The 19,346-nt window shown below is 36.3% G+C and overlaps 1 protein-coding gene across 7 annotated transcripts in view; it reads right to left on the bottom strand.

Moving 5' to 3' along the window:
• The window catches only part of LOC144634184 (MAP/microtubule affinity-regulating kinase 3-like), a 36,866-nt gene that overhangs the window by 5,413 nt on the left and 12,107 nt on the right, over positions 1-19,346 (bottom strand). For 3 of the 7 annotated variants that reach the window (XM_078493078.1, XM_078493082.1, XM_078493080.1), the window contains 18 exons: positions 18,969-19,136; positions 18,755-18,808; positions 12,969-13,017; positions 12,640-12,705; positions 12,195-12,265; positions 12,039-12,095; positions 11,290-11,526; positions 11,086-11,143; positions 10,675-10,736; positions 10,144-10,243; positions 9,558-9,676; positions 8,925-9,103; positions 8,166-8,367; positions 7,462-7,583; positions 6,060-6,209; positions 4,745-4,948; positions 3,727-3,777; positions 2,139-2,213 (listed from right to left, as the gene is read on the bottom strand). In XM_078493078.1, the coding sequence (XP_078349204.1) occupies positions 2,139-2,213; positions 3,727-3,777; positions 4,745-4,948; positions 6,060-6,209; positions 7,462-7,583; positions 8,166-8,367; positions 8,925-9,103; positions 9,558-9,676; positions 10,144-10,243; positions 10,675-10,736; positions 11,086-11,143; positions 11,290-11,526; positions 12,039-12,095; positions 12,195-12,265; positions 12,640-12,705; positions 12,969-13,017; positions 18,755-18,808; positions 18,969-19,136 (2,024 nt within the window). The remainder of the gene's footprint in view (positions 1-2,138; positions 2,214-3,726; positions 3,778-4,744; positions 4,949-6,059; positions 6,210-7,461; positions 7,584-8,165; positions 8,368-8,924; positions 9,104-9,557; positions 9,677-10,143; positions 10,244-10,674; positions 10,737-11,085; positions 11,144-11,289; positions 11,527-12,038; positions 12,096-12,194; positions 12,266-12,639; positions 12,706-12,968; positions 13,018-18,754; positions 18,809-18,968; positions 19,137-19,346) is intronic. The other 4 variants (XM_078493081.1, XM_078493085.1, XM_078493079.1 and 1 more) reach the window with 3 other exon arrangements.

Genomic DNA, 19,346 nt, shown 5'->3' with positions numbered 1-19,346 from the left:
TAATTTGACTTGATTAGAAACTCACGTTACATTGCACGATTTACACAAAACACAATAATTTTAAAGAGAGAAATTCATTAAGCAGGTTAACTTATCTTTTACAATTATGGCAAGAAAATTGATTACCTATCCTGGTACGGAACAGTACAACTTCCTTAACTAAAATTCAGTCAAAGATGCCCGAAACGATGACGAAATAACTCGTTCATCATCAACTTTGGAATTGACAAGATTACTGAACCGCTTTTTGATTCATAACTTACAGCTGACATTGTGAGCGATAGCAATCCGTCAAAATAAATCAACGAAGGTCTCGTACACTCTCAAAACGTCAGCTACACAACACTGCGGCTAATTCACCATACCAACTCCAAGTTGATAATCAACTAAGTGGTTTTGTCTTGCCTGCCGATTCAGTACTACCTTAACCCTTGTTTCAGCTTAAGAAACATGTTCGACGCTTAAAGCACTTTATATTAAAATGACAGCAAGCTTGGTACGCTTTACAAAACTTTGTCTCGTGGTCTGTTACATGTTGCTTAATGTCGTCAGGAAAGGTTTGCGTATGAATTGCAAAAATTAATTAAAAGCGCCATTAAATGTTCCAGAAAGAACGTTCACGTTTGCATGTACGAACGATGTGGACAGAAAATATCTTCAATGATTTATTGATTTTGGATAATTTCCAGTTAACATACCCACAAACCCAGACCCTCACCCCCCTCCCCATCCAAATTCCTGCCCCTTAAGGCCTGGCAAAACGAGGAAACATGTTTCCAACCCTAGTTGTTTCGCTCGTTTTGCCATGCTTCCATGTCGCGCGGAAACACGAAATGTTTCTGCCGTGTGGCAGAAGCAAATTTTGCTTCTTGGGAACAAAAATTGACGCTGGAAGCAATGCTTCCCGTGTGGCAAAACTGGGAAACATTGGGGAAACATGCGCGCACTACATACTAGTTATGCAACGCTTTCGAGTGGTATACTATGGAATATCCCACGAGTCACTTGTATTTTCTCGGTATACACACGAGCCTTTAGGCGAGTGTGTATACGAAGAAAATACAAGTGACAAGTGGGATATTCCATAGTATACCACGAGAAAGTGTTGTGTAACTATTTTATACCATGCCATAGAAAATACGCTCACTAAATTTCATCGAGAATAAGATCGCAGCGCACGATGGGAAGGTTGGGTTGAATACCGTCGAATATACAACGGCTTTCCTGTATTCTGATTGGCTGTATTTTCTATGGCATGGTATAAAAATGTTTCGGGAAACATGTTTCCTCGTTTTTGCCAGGCCTTTGGCACATACCATTCCCTTGCATGCAAAAACGTTTAACCAACACTGTGTGTTATCAGGCTATCTCCCCTTAAACTCATTCTGCAAATGACACTACCTTAATTTCACATAACACATCAACTATTCTCTTTTCGATAATTTGTCCGGTTTTCAATTCTCTACTATTTTAATTTACTTTTTTGTGTGACTTGGTGACTTACTAGGTGTAGAGAACTGAAAATCACTGGATGGTGAACCAGATAATTTTTTGAAAACTCACTAGCGAAAAGCAAGCTCTTACATAATGTTAAGTCAATTCATTAAAAGGACTATGTCACGGGGATTTCGCAGATTTTTGGTCTAAACTATTCTGAAATTAGTGGTAGGCAACTTAATCCTAAATAAACATTATCTTTGAACATCTAATGGAAGATATAACCTTAATTTGCCGATATAAATCAAGCTACGGCTCTAAATATCGATATTTAAAAGACGTACTGAAACAACTTGAAAACGTTTGCCTAACTTTTTCAAATTGTAATCCGTTTCCATCCGAGCCATTCGCAGCCAAAGATGCTCGTTAACAGTTTCATTGCTCTAATATAGCAATTTTTTAATGAAAATGGACTATTAATTTTAGGTTTCCTGCGACACAAATATAAATTTTTGCGGTTCAAAAATGTAGTAAAATCCGTGACATAGTCCCTTTAAAGACAGGAGCCCCTTAATCACTACATGCATTTATTACCCCACAGATTTACGAAAACAGTCACACTCCAAAACGTAGCTACCCACGCTGACTTAACTGCTGCTTAGGACCTTGAATTGTGTAATTTACTGTAAGATTCAACTAACCCTTGTCCACTGCCACCTATACTCCCTCTGGACACCTCTCTTGGTTCTCTCGGAGACAGAGCTTGTTCCATCGGTCTACAGAGCAACAAACAATGTTAGCAGTGAGCAATCACAAAGGTTGCAGGTTGGTTTTGTTCCTCGCAGGCTTAAAGGGGCTGTGTCACCAATTTTAGTCAAATTTAGGCATAGGAAATGGCCACCAAATTCGGTGAAATATAAAAATAACTGCTTAAAACAGTGTTGGAACATTTTGATAACACAGCAAATAAAGTGAAGATTTAAACGGATTGCAAATGTAATTTGTGTTGGTCCTGATTAACATAAATTAATATTTTGCCGACACGTATCAGAAAACTGGGGTGAGGGTAGTGCGTGAGGCCTCACGGTTAGGCGGTTTGAAAAGTGTCCGTTGAGAAAGTTGTGACATTCTACAGTCAGCCTTCCTCGGCTTCACACTACGTTGTTTAGATTATCTCATCTGTTTATTTATTTGTTACCTTGCTTCTTTTGCAAAATTGTTGTAAACCTTAAAACCCCCAAGGTGGCGCCATAGCATTGGTTGGGGGTACACGGTCCCTATTTTTTCCCATAGCGGGTTTTTTAGGGTTTACGTGTCCGGCTGTGGTGCATGTAAGCTAACAGTTATATCTTCTAATTATGACTCCTGTACCTTATTGATGTGTCAATAAATGTCTATCTTGGGCTTGGCTGACCAACGCGCCCATGCCTTATAGCGGTGTTGTGTGTTTGATTGTGTAGTGAAGGCAAAATTATGGGTTTTTGAAATACTGTTAGGCTCAACACTTTTCAAAGTTAATCTCGTTTGATTGTTACTTTAAATTATAACGTTCGGGAGACATATTTTGTTGTAATGAAGCTATGGTTTTGTCATTTTAGACCCATAGTAGTAATTTCTTTGCAAACATAAGTTTCATAACGAGTATTTGGCAACTGGCTAAATAAACTTAACTCAGCTGTGACACACGTTGTGTGTCACAAAAAACAGTGACAAATTCACATCACTGTACATCATTGTGCAAGGGATGGAATACATGTTGTAGTAAAATATCACTGAATAAATACAGCAGAATCCCTATTTCATATTTCCCTTGGATTTGCAGGCCTCACTTAGTTGAACACTGCAAATTTACCCCTGATTTCTCACACCAATTGTTTCCTTTAGAGGTTCCAGAAATTGGGACTCCATGGGATGTACAATAATAATCTACAATAATTTATCGAGTTTGGACAAAAACAAACACCATTTCATAATCTCTACAATACTCACAGCACTACTTCAAGAAAGAGTACAGAGAAGACTTACAGCAGTTTGTTTAGTAGGAGAAGCAATTATTTATTTATATACAAATTTAGATAAGTTATTTTAGCTATATTTTTTAATTTTACTGTCTTTTAATTTACTTTTAAAAATTAACATACTTTTTAACAGACATATACAAAGAATAGAAGATCTTTTTAAAAAAATTAAGTTATCCAGCAGAAAATTAATACAAAGCATGGTCTATAAATATGAAGCAAAGCAATCAAGTTTAACAAGTTAGTCAAGTTTAACAAGTTACAAACTGACCGTTGTCCTTGGGGACCAGGCCTTGGTGCCACTGTCGGGTCCAACTGCCTACTAAGAAGTCAAATGGGGTTAACTTTTTCACCCCATTTAATACAATGGGAGGGTTTGGGTTTAACAAGGGGTCAGTGTATCTGTTTTTTAGCGATGGTGACAAATTTTACACTGCAAATCATTGACCTGTCAATTTTCTTTTAATTTCAAAATCATCCTGTTGGGATTTGGGGGTCATGAAATAGGAAGCACGTCCAGGGATGTAGCTACATGTAAGAAAAACTAAGCCTGCTCATTAAAAAGCCCAACCAGCTTTTCTGGTTTTTATATCCTCAAATTTATCTGAAGTCTTTTGTTTTCTAGTGAAATTTCAGCTGGTCATGAGCTCTCTTTCAGCCAGTGAAATATGCCAGCAGCCGGCCCTTAGCTACATCCCTGCATGTCTTGATGGGGAGTAAAATACTATATTGCTTGATTATCAATACATTTTATTTTGTATGAAATTAAAAAAATTAAAAAAAAGCAGTTGCTTGTTGTGAATACAAAGTCAGTGGCGGCTAATGTTGATTTAATTCAATCAATGTTCAATATAAGAGCATGCAAGTTATAAAATTTCTATACAATAACTAAAGCTAGCCTTTGCTGGACTTAAAACAACATTTAACCAGTTAACAATTTTTATCTTGTTAAATTGTTTAGAAACACACAATTTAGGGCAGGTGTTACCAACAATGTATCAAGAAAGAAAATTATGATTTTTTTTTTTTTTTATTGTATACTGTGTACAATGAAAGACAAATTGCAACCATAGGCACAAAACATTTTCATGAGTTAGTAGGCTTTTTCACTGAAGCCTGTGTTTTATCTATTTCACGTTAACTCAAAAGTAACTGTTTCTATATCCATGAATTTTGAAAACCAAAAGGCTTGCGATAAAGTTTATAGATGTAAAATTTGTACTGTAGAGAGTAATTTGTCGTTCACTGCAATACAGGTGACCTAAACAGCTTTGAATTTTTTCACATACCTCTTACTAAATCTTGACGTTAGCTTACTAAGGAGCGAAGGTCTTCCACCAGGACCCATTGGGTCATTAGCTCCTCTATCAGGTCCATTCTGGGTGCGGGGTCGTGTTTGACCACTATGGAAAGTACTTCGTGCAGTCATATTCCTAGTTCCTAACCGTGAGGGTTGAGGTTGGGATTGGATTTCGGAGTTGGGATTTGTTCTCCTGAAAGAATAAAATAATTATAATAAAAATTAAAGGATAGAAATAATTATTTATTATATCCCAGAAAAATCAATTAACTACATACATTTGTAGTTGCCTTGCCATAAGAAATATTTCGTGACAAGCTTCAGAAAATCAATAGATGAATTATTTTTATTTGTAACCATACACAGGTAAAAAAAAAATATATACGTACAATGTCAGATGATGGAAATGGACGCAAGAAAAAAGAAAAAGTTTCAGCAGTTTTGAACAACATTAAAGTTGGATCATGACTGAATGCAAGTTTGTCTGAAAGAACATTTTAATGCAGTAGTGCAATAATTTGAGCATTGCTAAATGAATACAGCTTGTTGAAAGGATTTGAAACTAAAATGATCAATCATAAAATGTCCTATTTCTATTACATAAACTGTCTTCTTTAGAAGAAGTCTCAAAAAATAATGTCTCTCTTCGTGAACTCAATTCATCATACTCCTTAAGAAATGTCAGTGTTCAACCCCAGAACTAAGTTCCATGCTGATAACAAAGTTCTACACAGATCCTTTGCAGTGTCCCTCGTTGCTTGTTGCACAGTTTTTAATTTTTGTGCAAAAAGTAGCAATCTTGGACCCTGTGTGGATCCCTGTTGAGCTATGCCATCAGCGTTTAAGCTCAGATTCTCTAATGACAAGTAGGGAGAGAATCAAGTGTATGAAGAGAGATCAAAGCTTCAAACTGCGAGTATTTTGGTCCCCATGGCGAGTAAAAACAATGCAGTCCAAAGAGCTGGCTCTTTGAACGATTTCTATTAGGCTCATTTTAGTCGGCAAGTTTGCTTCATGTAAAGTGACACTACGTGTCCTGTTTAAAAAATGCATTGCATCTGGTGACCAAAATTTTTGAAATGGTGACCATTTTTTAAAAGTTGCCAAAAGGCGACTTCTGTGAAACATCATTCAGCTTGGAACACTGAACATCCATCTTTTATTTGGTTATCAGTGAAGAGAAACTTTGCATGGTCACCAAAATGTGACCTAACTAACAGCTACATGTACACAAGGGCATCGTCATTGTGCTTGCCGCTGATCACTCCCTTGAAACTACTGTAACTAAGGACAAGTGCACTCACCCAGTTCTATGTCTATTTTCCTGGTGAATAGCGACGGGTGGAAGAGATCTACGTGTGGGTGATAGCCGGTTACCAATTTCTGGCGGAGGTTGTTTAGAAGTGGGTCTGCCAGCCCCCACACTACTGCCACTAGGGCCAGGTTCTGTCACACTAAGAGAAGGCAGAGAAACCAACAGGTAAGAGACTGAATTCCTTTGAGGTGGGAGACACTTGACTACATAATGGTTACTATGGATGACTTCAAACCGTCATATCTTGGGCTGCCTTAGTATCCTGGGTTTAGTTTTTGGCCGTTGTCCTATTGGAGGTTGCCTTCACTTTTGATAGTCATAACCGTATTTGGAAAGTCACATGACCAAAACACAAAAATCCTTAATACTCACACAGCTTACATCTTTCTCTGATGAAACAAAAGCCAAAGGGTGGAGAGCATTCAGATGCAAAAAATGGTAGCATGGATTTGTTGAAATTTACATCATTTTAAAAGCTATGATGTAACAAAAACTTTATGATGTCATAGCTTTTTCAGTAATGCGAATATTAACAAATCCATGCTACAGATGTTGCTTCTAAATGCACTCTACCCATGGTGTTGATTTAAATGGAGACAAATGTAAGCTGTGTGAGTTGTTAGGGTTATTGTGTTCTGGTCATGTGACCTACCATAAACATGTATGGTCATGACTACCGAAAATGAAGGCAACCTCCAATAGAACAAATACGGCCAAAAACTAAACACAGGATACTAAGGGAGCCCAAGATAGGACGGTTAGAAGTAATCCATAACAACCATTTTGTAGTTTAGCGTCTTCCACCATAAAGAGCTTTGCAGGCAGTTGAAAAGAATTTAACCAAGTTAACAAGAGAGAACTGCAGTGTTAAAGATAAGAAGTAAGAAGCTGCAGTTTAGGCAAGATATCAAAGATGCTGGAGTGTTTTAAAGTCACAATGGTAATAATGTACATGTATGGTTAGGTGTATGCCAGTCTAACGATGCAGTGACAAGTTTTCTAGATATGACATGACCTTTTTCCCCTTCCGCAGTTACTTTTATTAATATGTAGAATCCTGATTTCTTAAACTTCCAAGGGAAACAAAAATTGGTTGGAGAATCGGGAGCTCAAGAAATCAGGGTTAAAATTTCAGTGATTGACTGAATAAAGCAAATGCAAAGGAGAATACCTTTGGTTTGAGTTATTGGGAGGCTGGAGAAATCTTGATCCCACTGTCAGAAATTTATTGTCATGATCTTTTTTACCCAAAATTTAAAGCACAAATTCCAGATTGACTGCAGTATTGATTAGGCACATTGTAAAACAACAAAGTTAAGTTACAATTACAACACCTTCTCTCCTGCCCACTTTGTGAAGCTCTATGTGCTTTTTTGAAGTGTGTAACATACCTTTCTCCTTTACCATTGGTCTGACTTGAAGGTGTTTGTGAGGTGCTGTTTCTCTCTTCAGCCCGTTTCTCTCCATAAACGTATGTGTTTCTTCTGATAATTCCTGGCGGCATACTGTGTTGCTGGAAAATAACATTAAAAGTTTAAATTAGTACACAGGCACACCACATGTCAAGGGATATTAACAGATATGCACATGTACGTGTAGATTATGAGGGCACTAGGTTTCTATCGGCTGATACTTGGTGAGGAGTGAATCTCTTAACCATTTGTCCAACTTGGCAGAAACCAAGAATGATCAGTCTGATACTAGCTAAAGGCTTGTTGCTCACAGGTATCTGTTAACATACAGGGCTGTAAATAATTTTTCTCACTTAAAAGGACATATGTCGTACTGAGACAACATCTTGGTCAGACAATACAAAAACAAAAAGTTGAATTTTATTCATTGTTCCCGTAAAATGATCTACCATCATAAAATTTTGTTTGGTTGGCCAATAACATACCAATAAGCATGGCTTATCAATGGTTTTGTTTAATACTTTCCAGCAACAATGCATGAAATGAGGACTTGAATAGCCAATGAAATTACAAGATTGCTTATAGTCAGATATGCTTTTACTTCTTAGCTGTCATTTTGAAGCCAGTATCAAATCAAAACATCACATAGATTTACTGTAAGAATTTACTCTTGTATTGCTCACCCTTTGTGTCTTCCCTCTTCTATTTCTGTCTCCCGCACGTTCAGGAATTTCTGCCTTGTTAGGATTCGAAGCTCGTCCAATTGATGATGGGACTCGCTCGTCGTTAGGAATGGCATTCTTTACCACGCCAGCTCTGTCCCGTTCTCCTCGGCCCATAGGTTTCCATTGGCTTGATACTGTTCCACCCGTTTCAGTAGCAGCTCTGTTAAAAATGTTTAACAACTTAATAATAATGTTACATTTTAATTACACCTCTTTATAGCTAAACATTATAAAATAGTCTTGAATCAGTTGCAAGGTCACTAGGTCATCGCTTCATTATTATTTAAACTAAACTAATCTTTTCCTGAGCTAAAATCTGATGGACATGTATGGTCCCTTAGAAATCCTAACAGAAAACATTGAATGAAAATCTATGATGATGATGATGATGATGATGATGATGATGATGATGATAACAATAACCACAACAACAACCCTGGCTCTTAATTTCAATTTGACATCAACCAATAATAACATAGAAATTCTCTTTGAAGTAAATTGGTTAGATTCTTAGTGTGCAAGGTTAGTTGTTAGTACAGGTGAACATGCAGTTTCTAAAATTTAATTACTTTACTGAGAAAATCTTTAACAATTACTCAATTAATTTAAAAACAAAAAATGAAACACAAAAAGCAGTTTATACAGAGAGAAATTAAAAGCAACGCAAAAATTAAAGGTTAGTTCAAAGTTAAAAGAGTGCAACCTAATCACGCTTGCCTGGTTATACCATGAGGTGTGCGACCGTCAGTATACCTTCTAGGTAACTCCCGATCTCCTCTCTCCCTTCTTGCACTGGCTCGGCTTGGCCGAATGGGTGCAGGGACACCTGAGGGCATCGATGTACTTGGTCTTGGTGCACTGGTGTTTTCCATCAGTGGATCACTTGAACCATTCAACTGTGAACAAACAAATAAATATTTTTGCCAAGTTTTAGACATGGTTATAAAATCCCACAAAGCACTGCCCAGGGTTGTAGCTAACGGCCGGCTGCCGGCATTCCTGGCTGAGGTATCCGGCTGAATTACATGAAAACAAAGACTGAGATGAATTTTGGCTACAGGCCAGAAGCCGCTGGGCTGCTGTTCCGGCTTAGTGTTCACCGCCTGACTGCCTTTATTAAATTAAAGGCAACTTTAGATACTAATGAGAGAACATTACGATATACAATTTACTATAAAAATAGCAAAATAAGACTATGACATTTCAAAGTCATCTTGACTCCATTATCAAGTAAAACGAAAGATAATGGTTGAGTGTCAAGTTTAAATACAAATAAAGGTGACATCTTGTTATAGCCTTGCTGTTGTAGCCTTATTTTACTAATTTTTATAGCAAGCGTTAGATACTCACTGTTAATTTTTGCCTTCTCTCGTCTAAGAGAAGGTATGTAGCCATGACCTCATCATATCTATTGTTTGACAGTGCCTCTGAGATCTCGTCTCTTGAAAATCCCATTTGAAGCATAATTTCTGAACATAAAAAGTTGCAAGTTAACCACAGCTTAAAAATACACTAAATAATACATATTCTACATAAGGAAAATTTTGCACAGTATTCTAAGTCTTGCTGGTAGTCGGGAAGCAATTTTTTTTTGTACTCAACTCTACTGTCTGTGAGTAAGATAATACCGTTAATTTTCAGTTGTGGATCCAGGAATAATGGTGGCTGTTTTCCAACAACACAGGGACTGAAGGCGCAAGCCTGTGTGTCCCCCGAATTTTAGTGTCGTTTCTGGGTATTTTGAGTCACTCAGACAAGGGGTTGACCGATAGCTTTGAAATGGTCGAAACCGGTCTGGATCCGCACTTGCATTTCAAAGCTGAACTGGTTTATAAAGGTTGTGAAAATAAAAATTTTACACAATGTACATTAGCAAGTATTTGCATTTTTACTGTTTTGGAACAACAGTGTATGAAATTAATTAAAAAACCCTTACCTATTCTTCTTTCATCTTTAAAATCTGGTGTAGGTTCAGAGTATGGTTTAAGATCATGATTATCATATCCTAAATTCATCCATTTGTCTGACATAATTTGCTGTAGAGTAAACAGACATTACAATTTTAGTACAACTGATTAAATCAAGCTTTCACTGAAAGGTATTTAATCTGAAATAACACTAGTATTAAACTTGCCCCAATAGCTCAGCGATGTCGCTAAGGGCTGGCTGCCAGCTAAATTTAACTGGCTGAAATAGAACTTAAATCCAGCTGAAATTTCACAAGAAAACAAAGGCTTGGGTAAACGTTTAGAGCTGCCAAGGCCAGAAAAGCCAGCTGGATTTGTTGATGAGCCGGCTTAGTGTTTTCTTAGCTACATCCCTGATAGCTACAGGTGTATTTAGATCGATTTTTTTAGAGCGTTGAAAGAAATTTGCGCATTTCAATACATGTATACACATTTCATACATTTCAATATTGTGAAGGGAAATTTGGTAAATGGAAACAATATAATTAAAAGACACTCACCTCTAGTCTAGATCGTTTTGTTGGATTAAGCACTAAAAATCTCTTTAATAGATTCTCGCAGTCTTGGAGAGAAGAGAAAAACAAATCAGATTAAAACATTTCATTATGCAAGACAGTTGAAAACAATTTCTAACACTCACATTTGGTCAAAACACGCAGAACTCTACAGTGCAAAAACTTGCATATCTTCAGACAAGCATTTTAGTTGCCTTAATATTACACAAAAAATGTCAGCTCGAAAAATAGTTGAACCAGTGAAGGCAATTTCATTGTTACCTTATCCTGCAAATTCCAGACGTCTTAATCAGTAGATTGCATTTCATATAATTATTGTAAAAGACATATAAAATATAATCCGCTAAAGGTGAATACAGATCTGGTCTAAAGACAAATTTCCACCAACAAACTCACCTGTCGACATATAAAAGGGTATTCTATATTTTCCTCGGAGAACTCTTTCTCTTAATTCCTATACAGAAACATTAAAAGTTGCTTTGCATTAAAATTTCGATAACAGAAGTTTGCAAACATACATGTGTGGATTGGGGTCAGACAAGATTGAAAATCACAATCAATACAAATATCCAATGATGCAAGTAAAACATAAATTCTTACTTTTAAATTTTGTCCGTCAAATGGAAGAGATCCGCTGACTAGAGTGTATAAAATTACACCTAAACTCCAGACATCAACTTCTGGACCATCATACTTCTTCCCTTGAAACAGCTCTGGTGCTGCATAAGGGGGACTTCCACAAAAAGTGTCGAGTTTGTTGCCTGGAGTGAATTCATTACTAAAACCAAAATCTGCTATCTTAATGTTCATGTCTGCATCTAAAAGTAAATTTTCAGCCTAAGGAGAAAAGAAAAAGAAATAAACAAATGACATTTAAAACAACCTTGACATCAGTCACTACTCAAGATCTTATGGGTCGCACAATTTGAATTCCCCTTGCTTTGTCATGCATTTGGCCCTTGAGCACTAGGATCATCGTATCTGAGATGAGGCATGATCCTACTGTTAGGGCAAATGTTAACCTTTACAAGAAAATTGAAAGCTGAAAACATATTGCGCTCCAATGATCCTAGTACTAGGATGATCATAGCACTGGATAATTCCATTTTACATAAGCATGCACTATTGAGTTACAGATGCACTTGGGAGGTTTGCTAAGCACTCAAGAAGCTAGAGTTTCCCTCGGCTATCGCCTCGGGCGACTCTTATGCTTCTTTCGTGCTTAGCAACCTCCCGCGTGCATCTGTAACTCAACAGTGCAGGCTGTGACATTTACCATTTGTTTAGTACGTCTGCCACACATGGGAACATATAATAATAAAAATATTATAATAAAATTTTCTGTTTACCTTGAGATCTCTGTGAATAACATGCTTTTGATGGCAGTACTGCACAGCCGAGACTATCTAAAACAGAGAAAAAATAAAAATCCAGCATTAGAAAATAATTATTGTTACTCTTAGAAATGAAGGGATTAAGGAGCTGTTAAAATGATTAACAATCACCTGTCTAAACTTGGATCTTGCTTCCTTCTCTTTCATTCTACCATGTGCAACAAGGTAGTCAAAAACTTCACCTACAAAACAAAACATGGTAAAGCTTGAATACATGGTGCCTAGACTTGCTAGCAGTAACAATTGATTAGAATAGAGCACATTGGCGATTAACAGTTGGTATACATTTTTTAGATGAAAGGCTTTTATCATTGTAATCTTTGTTTTTAAACCGAGATGTAAATTAGCACTCAGCAGGCTAGACCACTCCCCGAAGCAAGTCGCAATCGTTCAAGGCAAGTACAAATTGAACATTTTGCAGTGCACATCTGAAAGTCTCTCACTCAGTAGCAGTAGTTGTCAAAACTAAGTTTCCATTATTGTCTCAATAGTGATGATAACGAAACAAAACAAATTAACAAAAATGTGACATGGTTAACAGATTTTGTGTGCATACCTCCACTAGCGTACTCCATGACAAGGTAGAGTGTCTTGTCAGTTTCTATGACCTCATACAGCTTTACTGTAAAATAACAAAACAATCTCATCAACGAACATCTACTTTTCATTAATGCAAAACTGTGGTAATCTCCTCTTGACAAGCCAAGTGCTACAATGTTGTGGCCAAAATTTCAGGCTTTCTCGAAATACTTAAAGTTTAATTGACTTTATTAAGTCCTATAGGATACAAAGACAGATTTGTGATCCTCATGGAGATTGGTGTGGCTTCTTGTTTCCTCACTAATCATAAACTCCAACAAATAACAAGCTAACAAACATATTTACCGATGTTGGGATGGTCAAGAAATTTCATGATCCTGACTTCACGAAACAACTGTAAAAAGAAGTACAATTATTAGATAATGCCCAGACTTATATACAGCAAACAGAACTTTGTCTGGATTATAATTTGTCTTCAGAGCTTTAATACATAAAAAAAAACAGATTACAAAAATGATGACGGTAAATTTTCACAAGGTGTAAAGGATCAAAGTGCATTAGCCCCTCTCTTTTTGGTTTTAGACACATTAGTGTACAACAGAGTGTGGAACAGATTACTTGTTTGTTTAACACACCCACTTTTCTCAACTCAGCTAAGTAGCAAAAGTGAACAGAAACAATGTGAAAGTGCAACAACTATATATTCATGTATCAACTAAAGGACTGAAGCTAACCGTCACATAAAAACTTTATCTTGATAAATAGTACAATTCAAGCTCAACAAGCAAACTAAACTCTGTTGTGAACTTTTGAAAAATGCTAGAAAAATTGCTCAAGACTTATACAATAATCTCTTGCCCTGCATAAATGATGCAAATGTTCTCAACATAAATAAAATAGCCAGAGAAGAAACTTGACTGAGAGAATAGCTTGATACCTGTAGTAATTTTAAGAGTGATTGACGTCAACATTTACAGGTGAAGCTCTAAAGACAATAGCAATGCAGGTGAATGGAATATTGCACATCTTCAGTGATGCAAATGATAACATGAAATTATCAGAACTATGTTGAATTAAAAGGAATTGATAAGTAAAGGAAAACTAAAATGTCAAGTAAATGACTGAATGAGTCAAAGAGCAAAATATAATTATAACAAATTTGCATTGCACAACAAGCACATGAAGAAGAAATGTTAAGATTAAACATCTGCAACATAGGAACATTTTTACATGTAAATGCATGAAGGTGTAATCTGATCTTGCTTAGAGGACCCCATCATCCTTCAACACTATTTGCATCAATATTTAATATCAAAAATAATTATTGCACCAACATTTTATGTTTAACATGTAGAAATTTTACATCTTCATGCTCATTGTCAACACTCCACATTATAACACAACATAACTTTGAAACGTCAAGAAAAATGATTACAAGAAAGTTGAAAAGTGAAAAACTACAGTAATTGTTAATTTGTTTCACTAACAATATAACATGTGTCTTATACTATCTCATTACCATCTAAAATGCCACTTTGTTTTGAGAAGCAAAAACAAAAGAAAGAATAACAAGTGTAATTTTTTACAATGTGAAAATAGATGAAACAATTTATCAAAACTTTCAGACGTATTGCTCAACACGATGCATTTTGCAGTTTCAATTCTGACCTACAATCAAGGTAATGAAAATGTTTTAAACCATTAATTATAAAATACAAAATGTTCTAACAAAACACACAAAACTGCCATTTACATTAGTTGTGTTTATGATTTGTTACAGTTGACATAGATAACTATAATAAATTGTAGCTTAGATTTTTCAATAAGTTCTCAGAGACTGCACACATATTAACTGGTTGGCTAACTCTTCATGTGCCATGATCATGATGATTTTGTCTATTCTCATTACCTGTATCCTTTAAAGCATATTGAAGACTGTGTTGGGAAAACAGATTTTGATCAATTTTGGGAATTAAATGTCTAGGGATGGGGCTTAAGACGAGACTAAATTGCCAAATAAATCTTTTTTCTCTTTTTGCAGATTTGAGCACCCAACTTGCAAGAGATCATTAAGTATATTTACGATAAAACCTGGCTAGAACTTCATGCAACTGAGAAAGTCAGGAAAACTGATCGCTAAAATGTGTAACGGTATTACACATTTGTAAAGGTGTTGTGCACATCTATGTATGTAAAAAATGGTGCTTTGTGATTTAAATGCTAAATAAAATCCAAAAAATTAGCAATATATCTTCCTTGTTTTAAACGGCAAACAGATCAATATGCAAGCACTTAGAAATATCAAATGGGTTTTTTGTGCTCCTACCTTGATATTTTTATTATGTACATGAACCGACAATCTATATTACGTATACTGTTCATATCTTTGCATGCTACGTGTACTGTCTACAACCACTGCTAACCAAAACTTTTCTTACAAAATGCCATTAATATGTCACCCTGAGAATGAAATATCAAATGATTTGGTATCTCAAAGTGTTTAAGAGAGGAGTCTTGAGATACTTTACATTCAAATATTAACAACTCAAACAAATGAAACATGCTTAATAGAAAGTTAGTTGACTGACGTCTTGCTTCTTTCATTAAGCCTCATAATCACTTCAAATATTAACTGCATTATTAATTAAAAATATAAACATGTCATTGGGACATTTTTTGTCTTGTTTCAACGTTTATGGTTAATTTTTTATACAGCAGGTATTGTATCCAGTATCTGATCTAGACAATTCAACAATATTGAATCATGAAAAAAGATGGATTTTTGTATAACCTTGCAACACAACGTGGCACTTAATACTGCACATAAATTACATCTTCTTACAAGTATGTTTAATTTGCAAATTTTACACTTCACTCAAGATGAAACATGTTCAAAAAGAAACTGGTACAAAATACTGTTATACGTTAGCTACTGTATGACTTTTAATAGTAAAACCCATGGCAAGCTGCCATATCACAGAAAGATAAAATACTACGCTACATATCCTTACATGTTCTGCTCTATGGCAATACACTCTATACTTGCATTGTGTGGTTCCAGAAAATATCCATACCCCCACCACGGAGGGAATTTCACCTAAGACCCCCCACCTCTCTGGAATTTCCGTTTTTGTTAAGAAAAATAAACCCCCCCACCCCTCCGGAATTTCCAAAAGTATATTGCGTACCCCCCAGCCCCTCTGGAAAAAATATAAATTGTACATGCTCTAATGTAGGCCACCTCTCTTGTAAAAGTATAGTGTGTAACTGATCGATCGGAAGATATGTTAAACGATACATACGTGTACTGTTGAAGAAAAATACAGAAATTTCCTCAAAAAAAAGAAAAAATCTGGTGTCACTTGCCAAATACCTTTTGTATAACCTTCCATCCCTTTTCTTCCAATCGCTTTAGAAAACCGCTAAATGTATAAAACGGATTTGAAAAGTGTTGATATAAACATTCACCGTAGACGTGATCGGAATGCTATGCTCGCTGAGAAAGCAAAATTTAACAGGAAAATTAAAAAAATAGCAGAAAAAAAGAAAAGTTAACTCGAGTTTCTGACATCATAACTATTTCATCCTAAAAACGTGAAACTTTTCAAAAAGAGATTTTCCTTCCATCGAACGTAAAAAGCATACTTGACACAGTTCATTTCGGTCAAAACGTGACAAGTTTCGGAGGACTGGTAACAAGTAATGGCGGCCGCATCACGAACGAACATGGAGGATTTCAGTGAAATTATTTGCTTTCAGTGTGCTTTCAGGAGAAAGAAAACCCGTTTTAAATGTAAAGCGATGTGAATCAAGAACCAGGGTGCTATTTGCTATGTAAAATTTGTAGAGTAGGTAAGAAACGATTTTTGAAACTAGTTTGCACTGCATCAAACTTGACTGTCTGGAAACGTAATTTCACTGGCAACCCCCTCCTCTTCGGATTTCCTGCCCTTGACCCCCCCACCCCTCTGGAATTTCCAATTCCCTCCGTGGTGGGGGTATGGATATTTTCTGGAACCACACATTGCATTGAATTTTGTTAGTGTATTTGGAAAAAATTTCATTGGGTAAAGCTTTACTAAAGGAACGACTTGGTGCCTCTACATCCATAATATGAAAGCTTGTGCTATGTACAAGGTTAATTGTGGCAAGTAAATATGTTTTGACTTCTCACTAAATACTTGGAAATCACTTACAACTGCAAAACAATAATTTGAAATTCCAAACACTGGAAATTCCAAAACTTGACTTTGAAATTAAAGTAAATTCAGCACAGAGGATACCTGGATGTTGCTTTCATGTAAACAAGAAATTACTCTGGAGAAATAAGTTAAATGATTAAAAGTCTTTACTAAACACCAACAATCTCGTGGAAACCTGGCTATTAATAGTGAAACAACAGACCATGACAAAACTTTGACCTGAGCACCAAAAATGAAAGCAGTTATCTTAATGAGCTATTGTAGATAATTTTCTTTGCAAGTCGCAAGCATAACTATACAGGTACCAAAGTGTTAACAATTTAACTGATGGTAACATACTAACTTGAAAGGAAAAATCAGTTGCTAAAAAAAAAGCAACTTAGGAATCGCTATGTTATCTAGAAAAATTTTTTGTTGGTGTTTCAAATCCAGGCACAGAAAAAAAAATTATTATGAGGAACACTTACTTATAAAAAATACTTTTAGTTCCTTGAATTCATCAACAAAATTTCTAGACACAAAAGGGACCAACACCGCATTGGATTACTCCCAGGATGTCCCAGGGACAAAAGTTCAAATCTAGCATTATTCCTGAGGTGTCTGCAAAGAATTCTTTTAGCACACACCAAGTACAAAGACTATAGGATAAAAATAATAGTGACCCAGAACAATAACGAAAGAACAAGAAATTGTTTAAAACCAAGGTAGTAACAATATTTACAGGCACTAAAATATCAGGTTTTGTACATTTCTCAGCTGCTAGGGATAATAAGCCGGCGTGAGGTGTAGAAAAACCCTCTGCTAAATAACGGAACACCTTTTGAAACGTATTAACTGTGACGTAAAAGCCTCCCTGCAATACACGCTGCGACGACAAATCACAGAGGCAAAATATTATTTTATCAACGAGTGGAAAGAAATCTCTGTCAGATCGATGGTCTACCGCACAGTTTTATATATATACAACGCTATCCAACCGATTCCATTATTATCAAGCCACATTACAGCACACGATGGTTCCCAAGAATTCTTCCATTAATTTGAAAAATGTGCACGAGAATTGAAAACGCAATTGACCGAAAAAATTCGGTGTAAATCTGTGGGGATTTCGACAACAGTTTTCATTCGTCGGATTTAAAAAGTTGCATTAGTTAACCGATCGAGAAAATCTTAAGAAAACACGTGTAATGCAAAATGGACTAACACTTTATTAATAAAACACAACCTAAACTGCTGTCCAAATTTTTCACGTCGCATCACAACAAATCTTTGTACTGTTATAAAACCATGTCTACGAGCTAACACAATTTTTTTACTTCAAATATTCGATTTGCTACGAGCAATCTTTTCGCCATGAAACTAATTATACTTCGTTCTGATACAACTTTACATGAAAATTTGGCAAATAAAATAAAGTTGTGAAAATAGCGCGCGCTATTCTTTCGATTTTTTGAAATCACTATTTCTCCTGCCTGCCACCATCCTTCGCTTTGAAAAAACATTAATCAAGAGTATCTAAACTAAAATATCAATAGCTAGTGGTGCTCTAATGCGAATGTTAGCAGAGACTTCTATCAAAATGACAATAATCTGTAAACGAATAATTTCGGTTTAGAATTCAGAATTTTTCCTTGACATAAGCTTAACTTACGCTCGCAGGAAAATCAACAAAAATCACCGGTGTAATTCAACGGGCTTTCCGCCATCGAGATCTAAGCTCTGGTATTAAAGACAGGCGAGGGAATAACTACTTTCTACGACGAAAACGGTAAATTACGTGGTTTGATGCGCTCTTCAAAACAAACCGAAGGTTCCAACGTCGCTTTCGAATACCTAATTACATGCGACAGCTAGCGAGTAAGCTTGAACGACGTGAAACACGTTTTTACCCTCTACCGATTTCGTCGTTTCGTATAAAATATAACATACCTTTTGCAAGCTGCTCGGGTTAAGCTGTGTCTTGTCAATAATCTTGATGGCAACCTTTTGGACGGGAAAATAGAAAACTCAGTAAAAGGCGTTGGGCCGGTCTGTGTTTAATTATTACACTCTCCCTCATAGCGAACAAATAAGCAAGCCGATCGAACGCGAAGTATCCACAAGCGAATTTGCCACTGTAAATAGAGAAGCATATCGTATTTACCTCCTTTCCCGTTGGCACATGCTTGGCGAGTTTAACTTTGGCGAAATTCCCTTTCCCAATAGTTTTTATCAGGCGATATTTGCCTATGTGGACTTCCTCCGCATTCGAAGTGGACGTGCGGTTCCGAGTTCTAGAACTAGATGATGTAGAACTGTGGCCATCGGGGACCTAAAGAAAGATCAAAATGACAGCAAATAAAGGATTATTCGTTTGCCAACGATCCAAGGATCAAGGACATAGGCTATAGTCTGCGATGAATTGGCAATTTAACGAAAAATTGCAACTCAGTCGCAGACCTTCTCGGGAGTTGGCCCATAACATGGTCGCTCAGGCAGAGAATACATGGCTGTAAACTTTCTTTTCTTTTCGCTCAGAACC

Source organism: Oculina patagonica, chromosome 13, assembly GCF_052425735.1.
Source record: "Oculina patagonica isolate OP01 chromosome 13, crgOcupat, whole genome shotgun sequence".
NCBI lineage: Eukaryota > Metazoa > Cnidaria > Anthozoa > Scleractinia > Oculinidae > Oculina > Oculina patagonica.
Note: the sequence above shows the minus strand (reverse complement) of the source record. Positions and strands in the feature narration are given on the sequence as shown.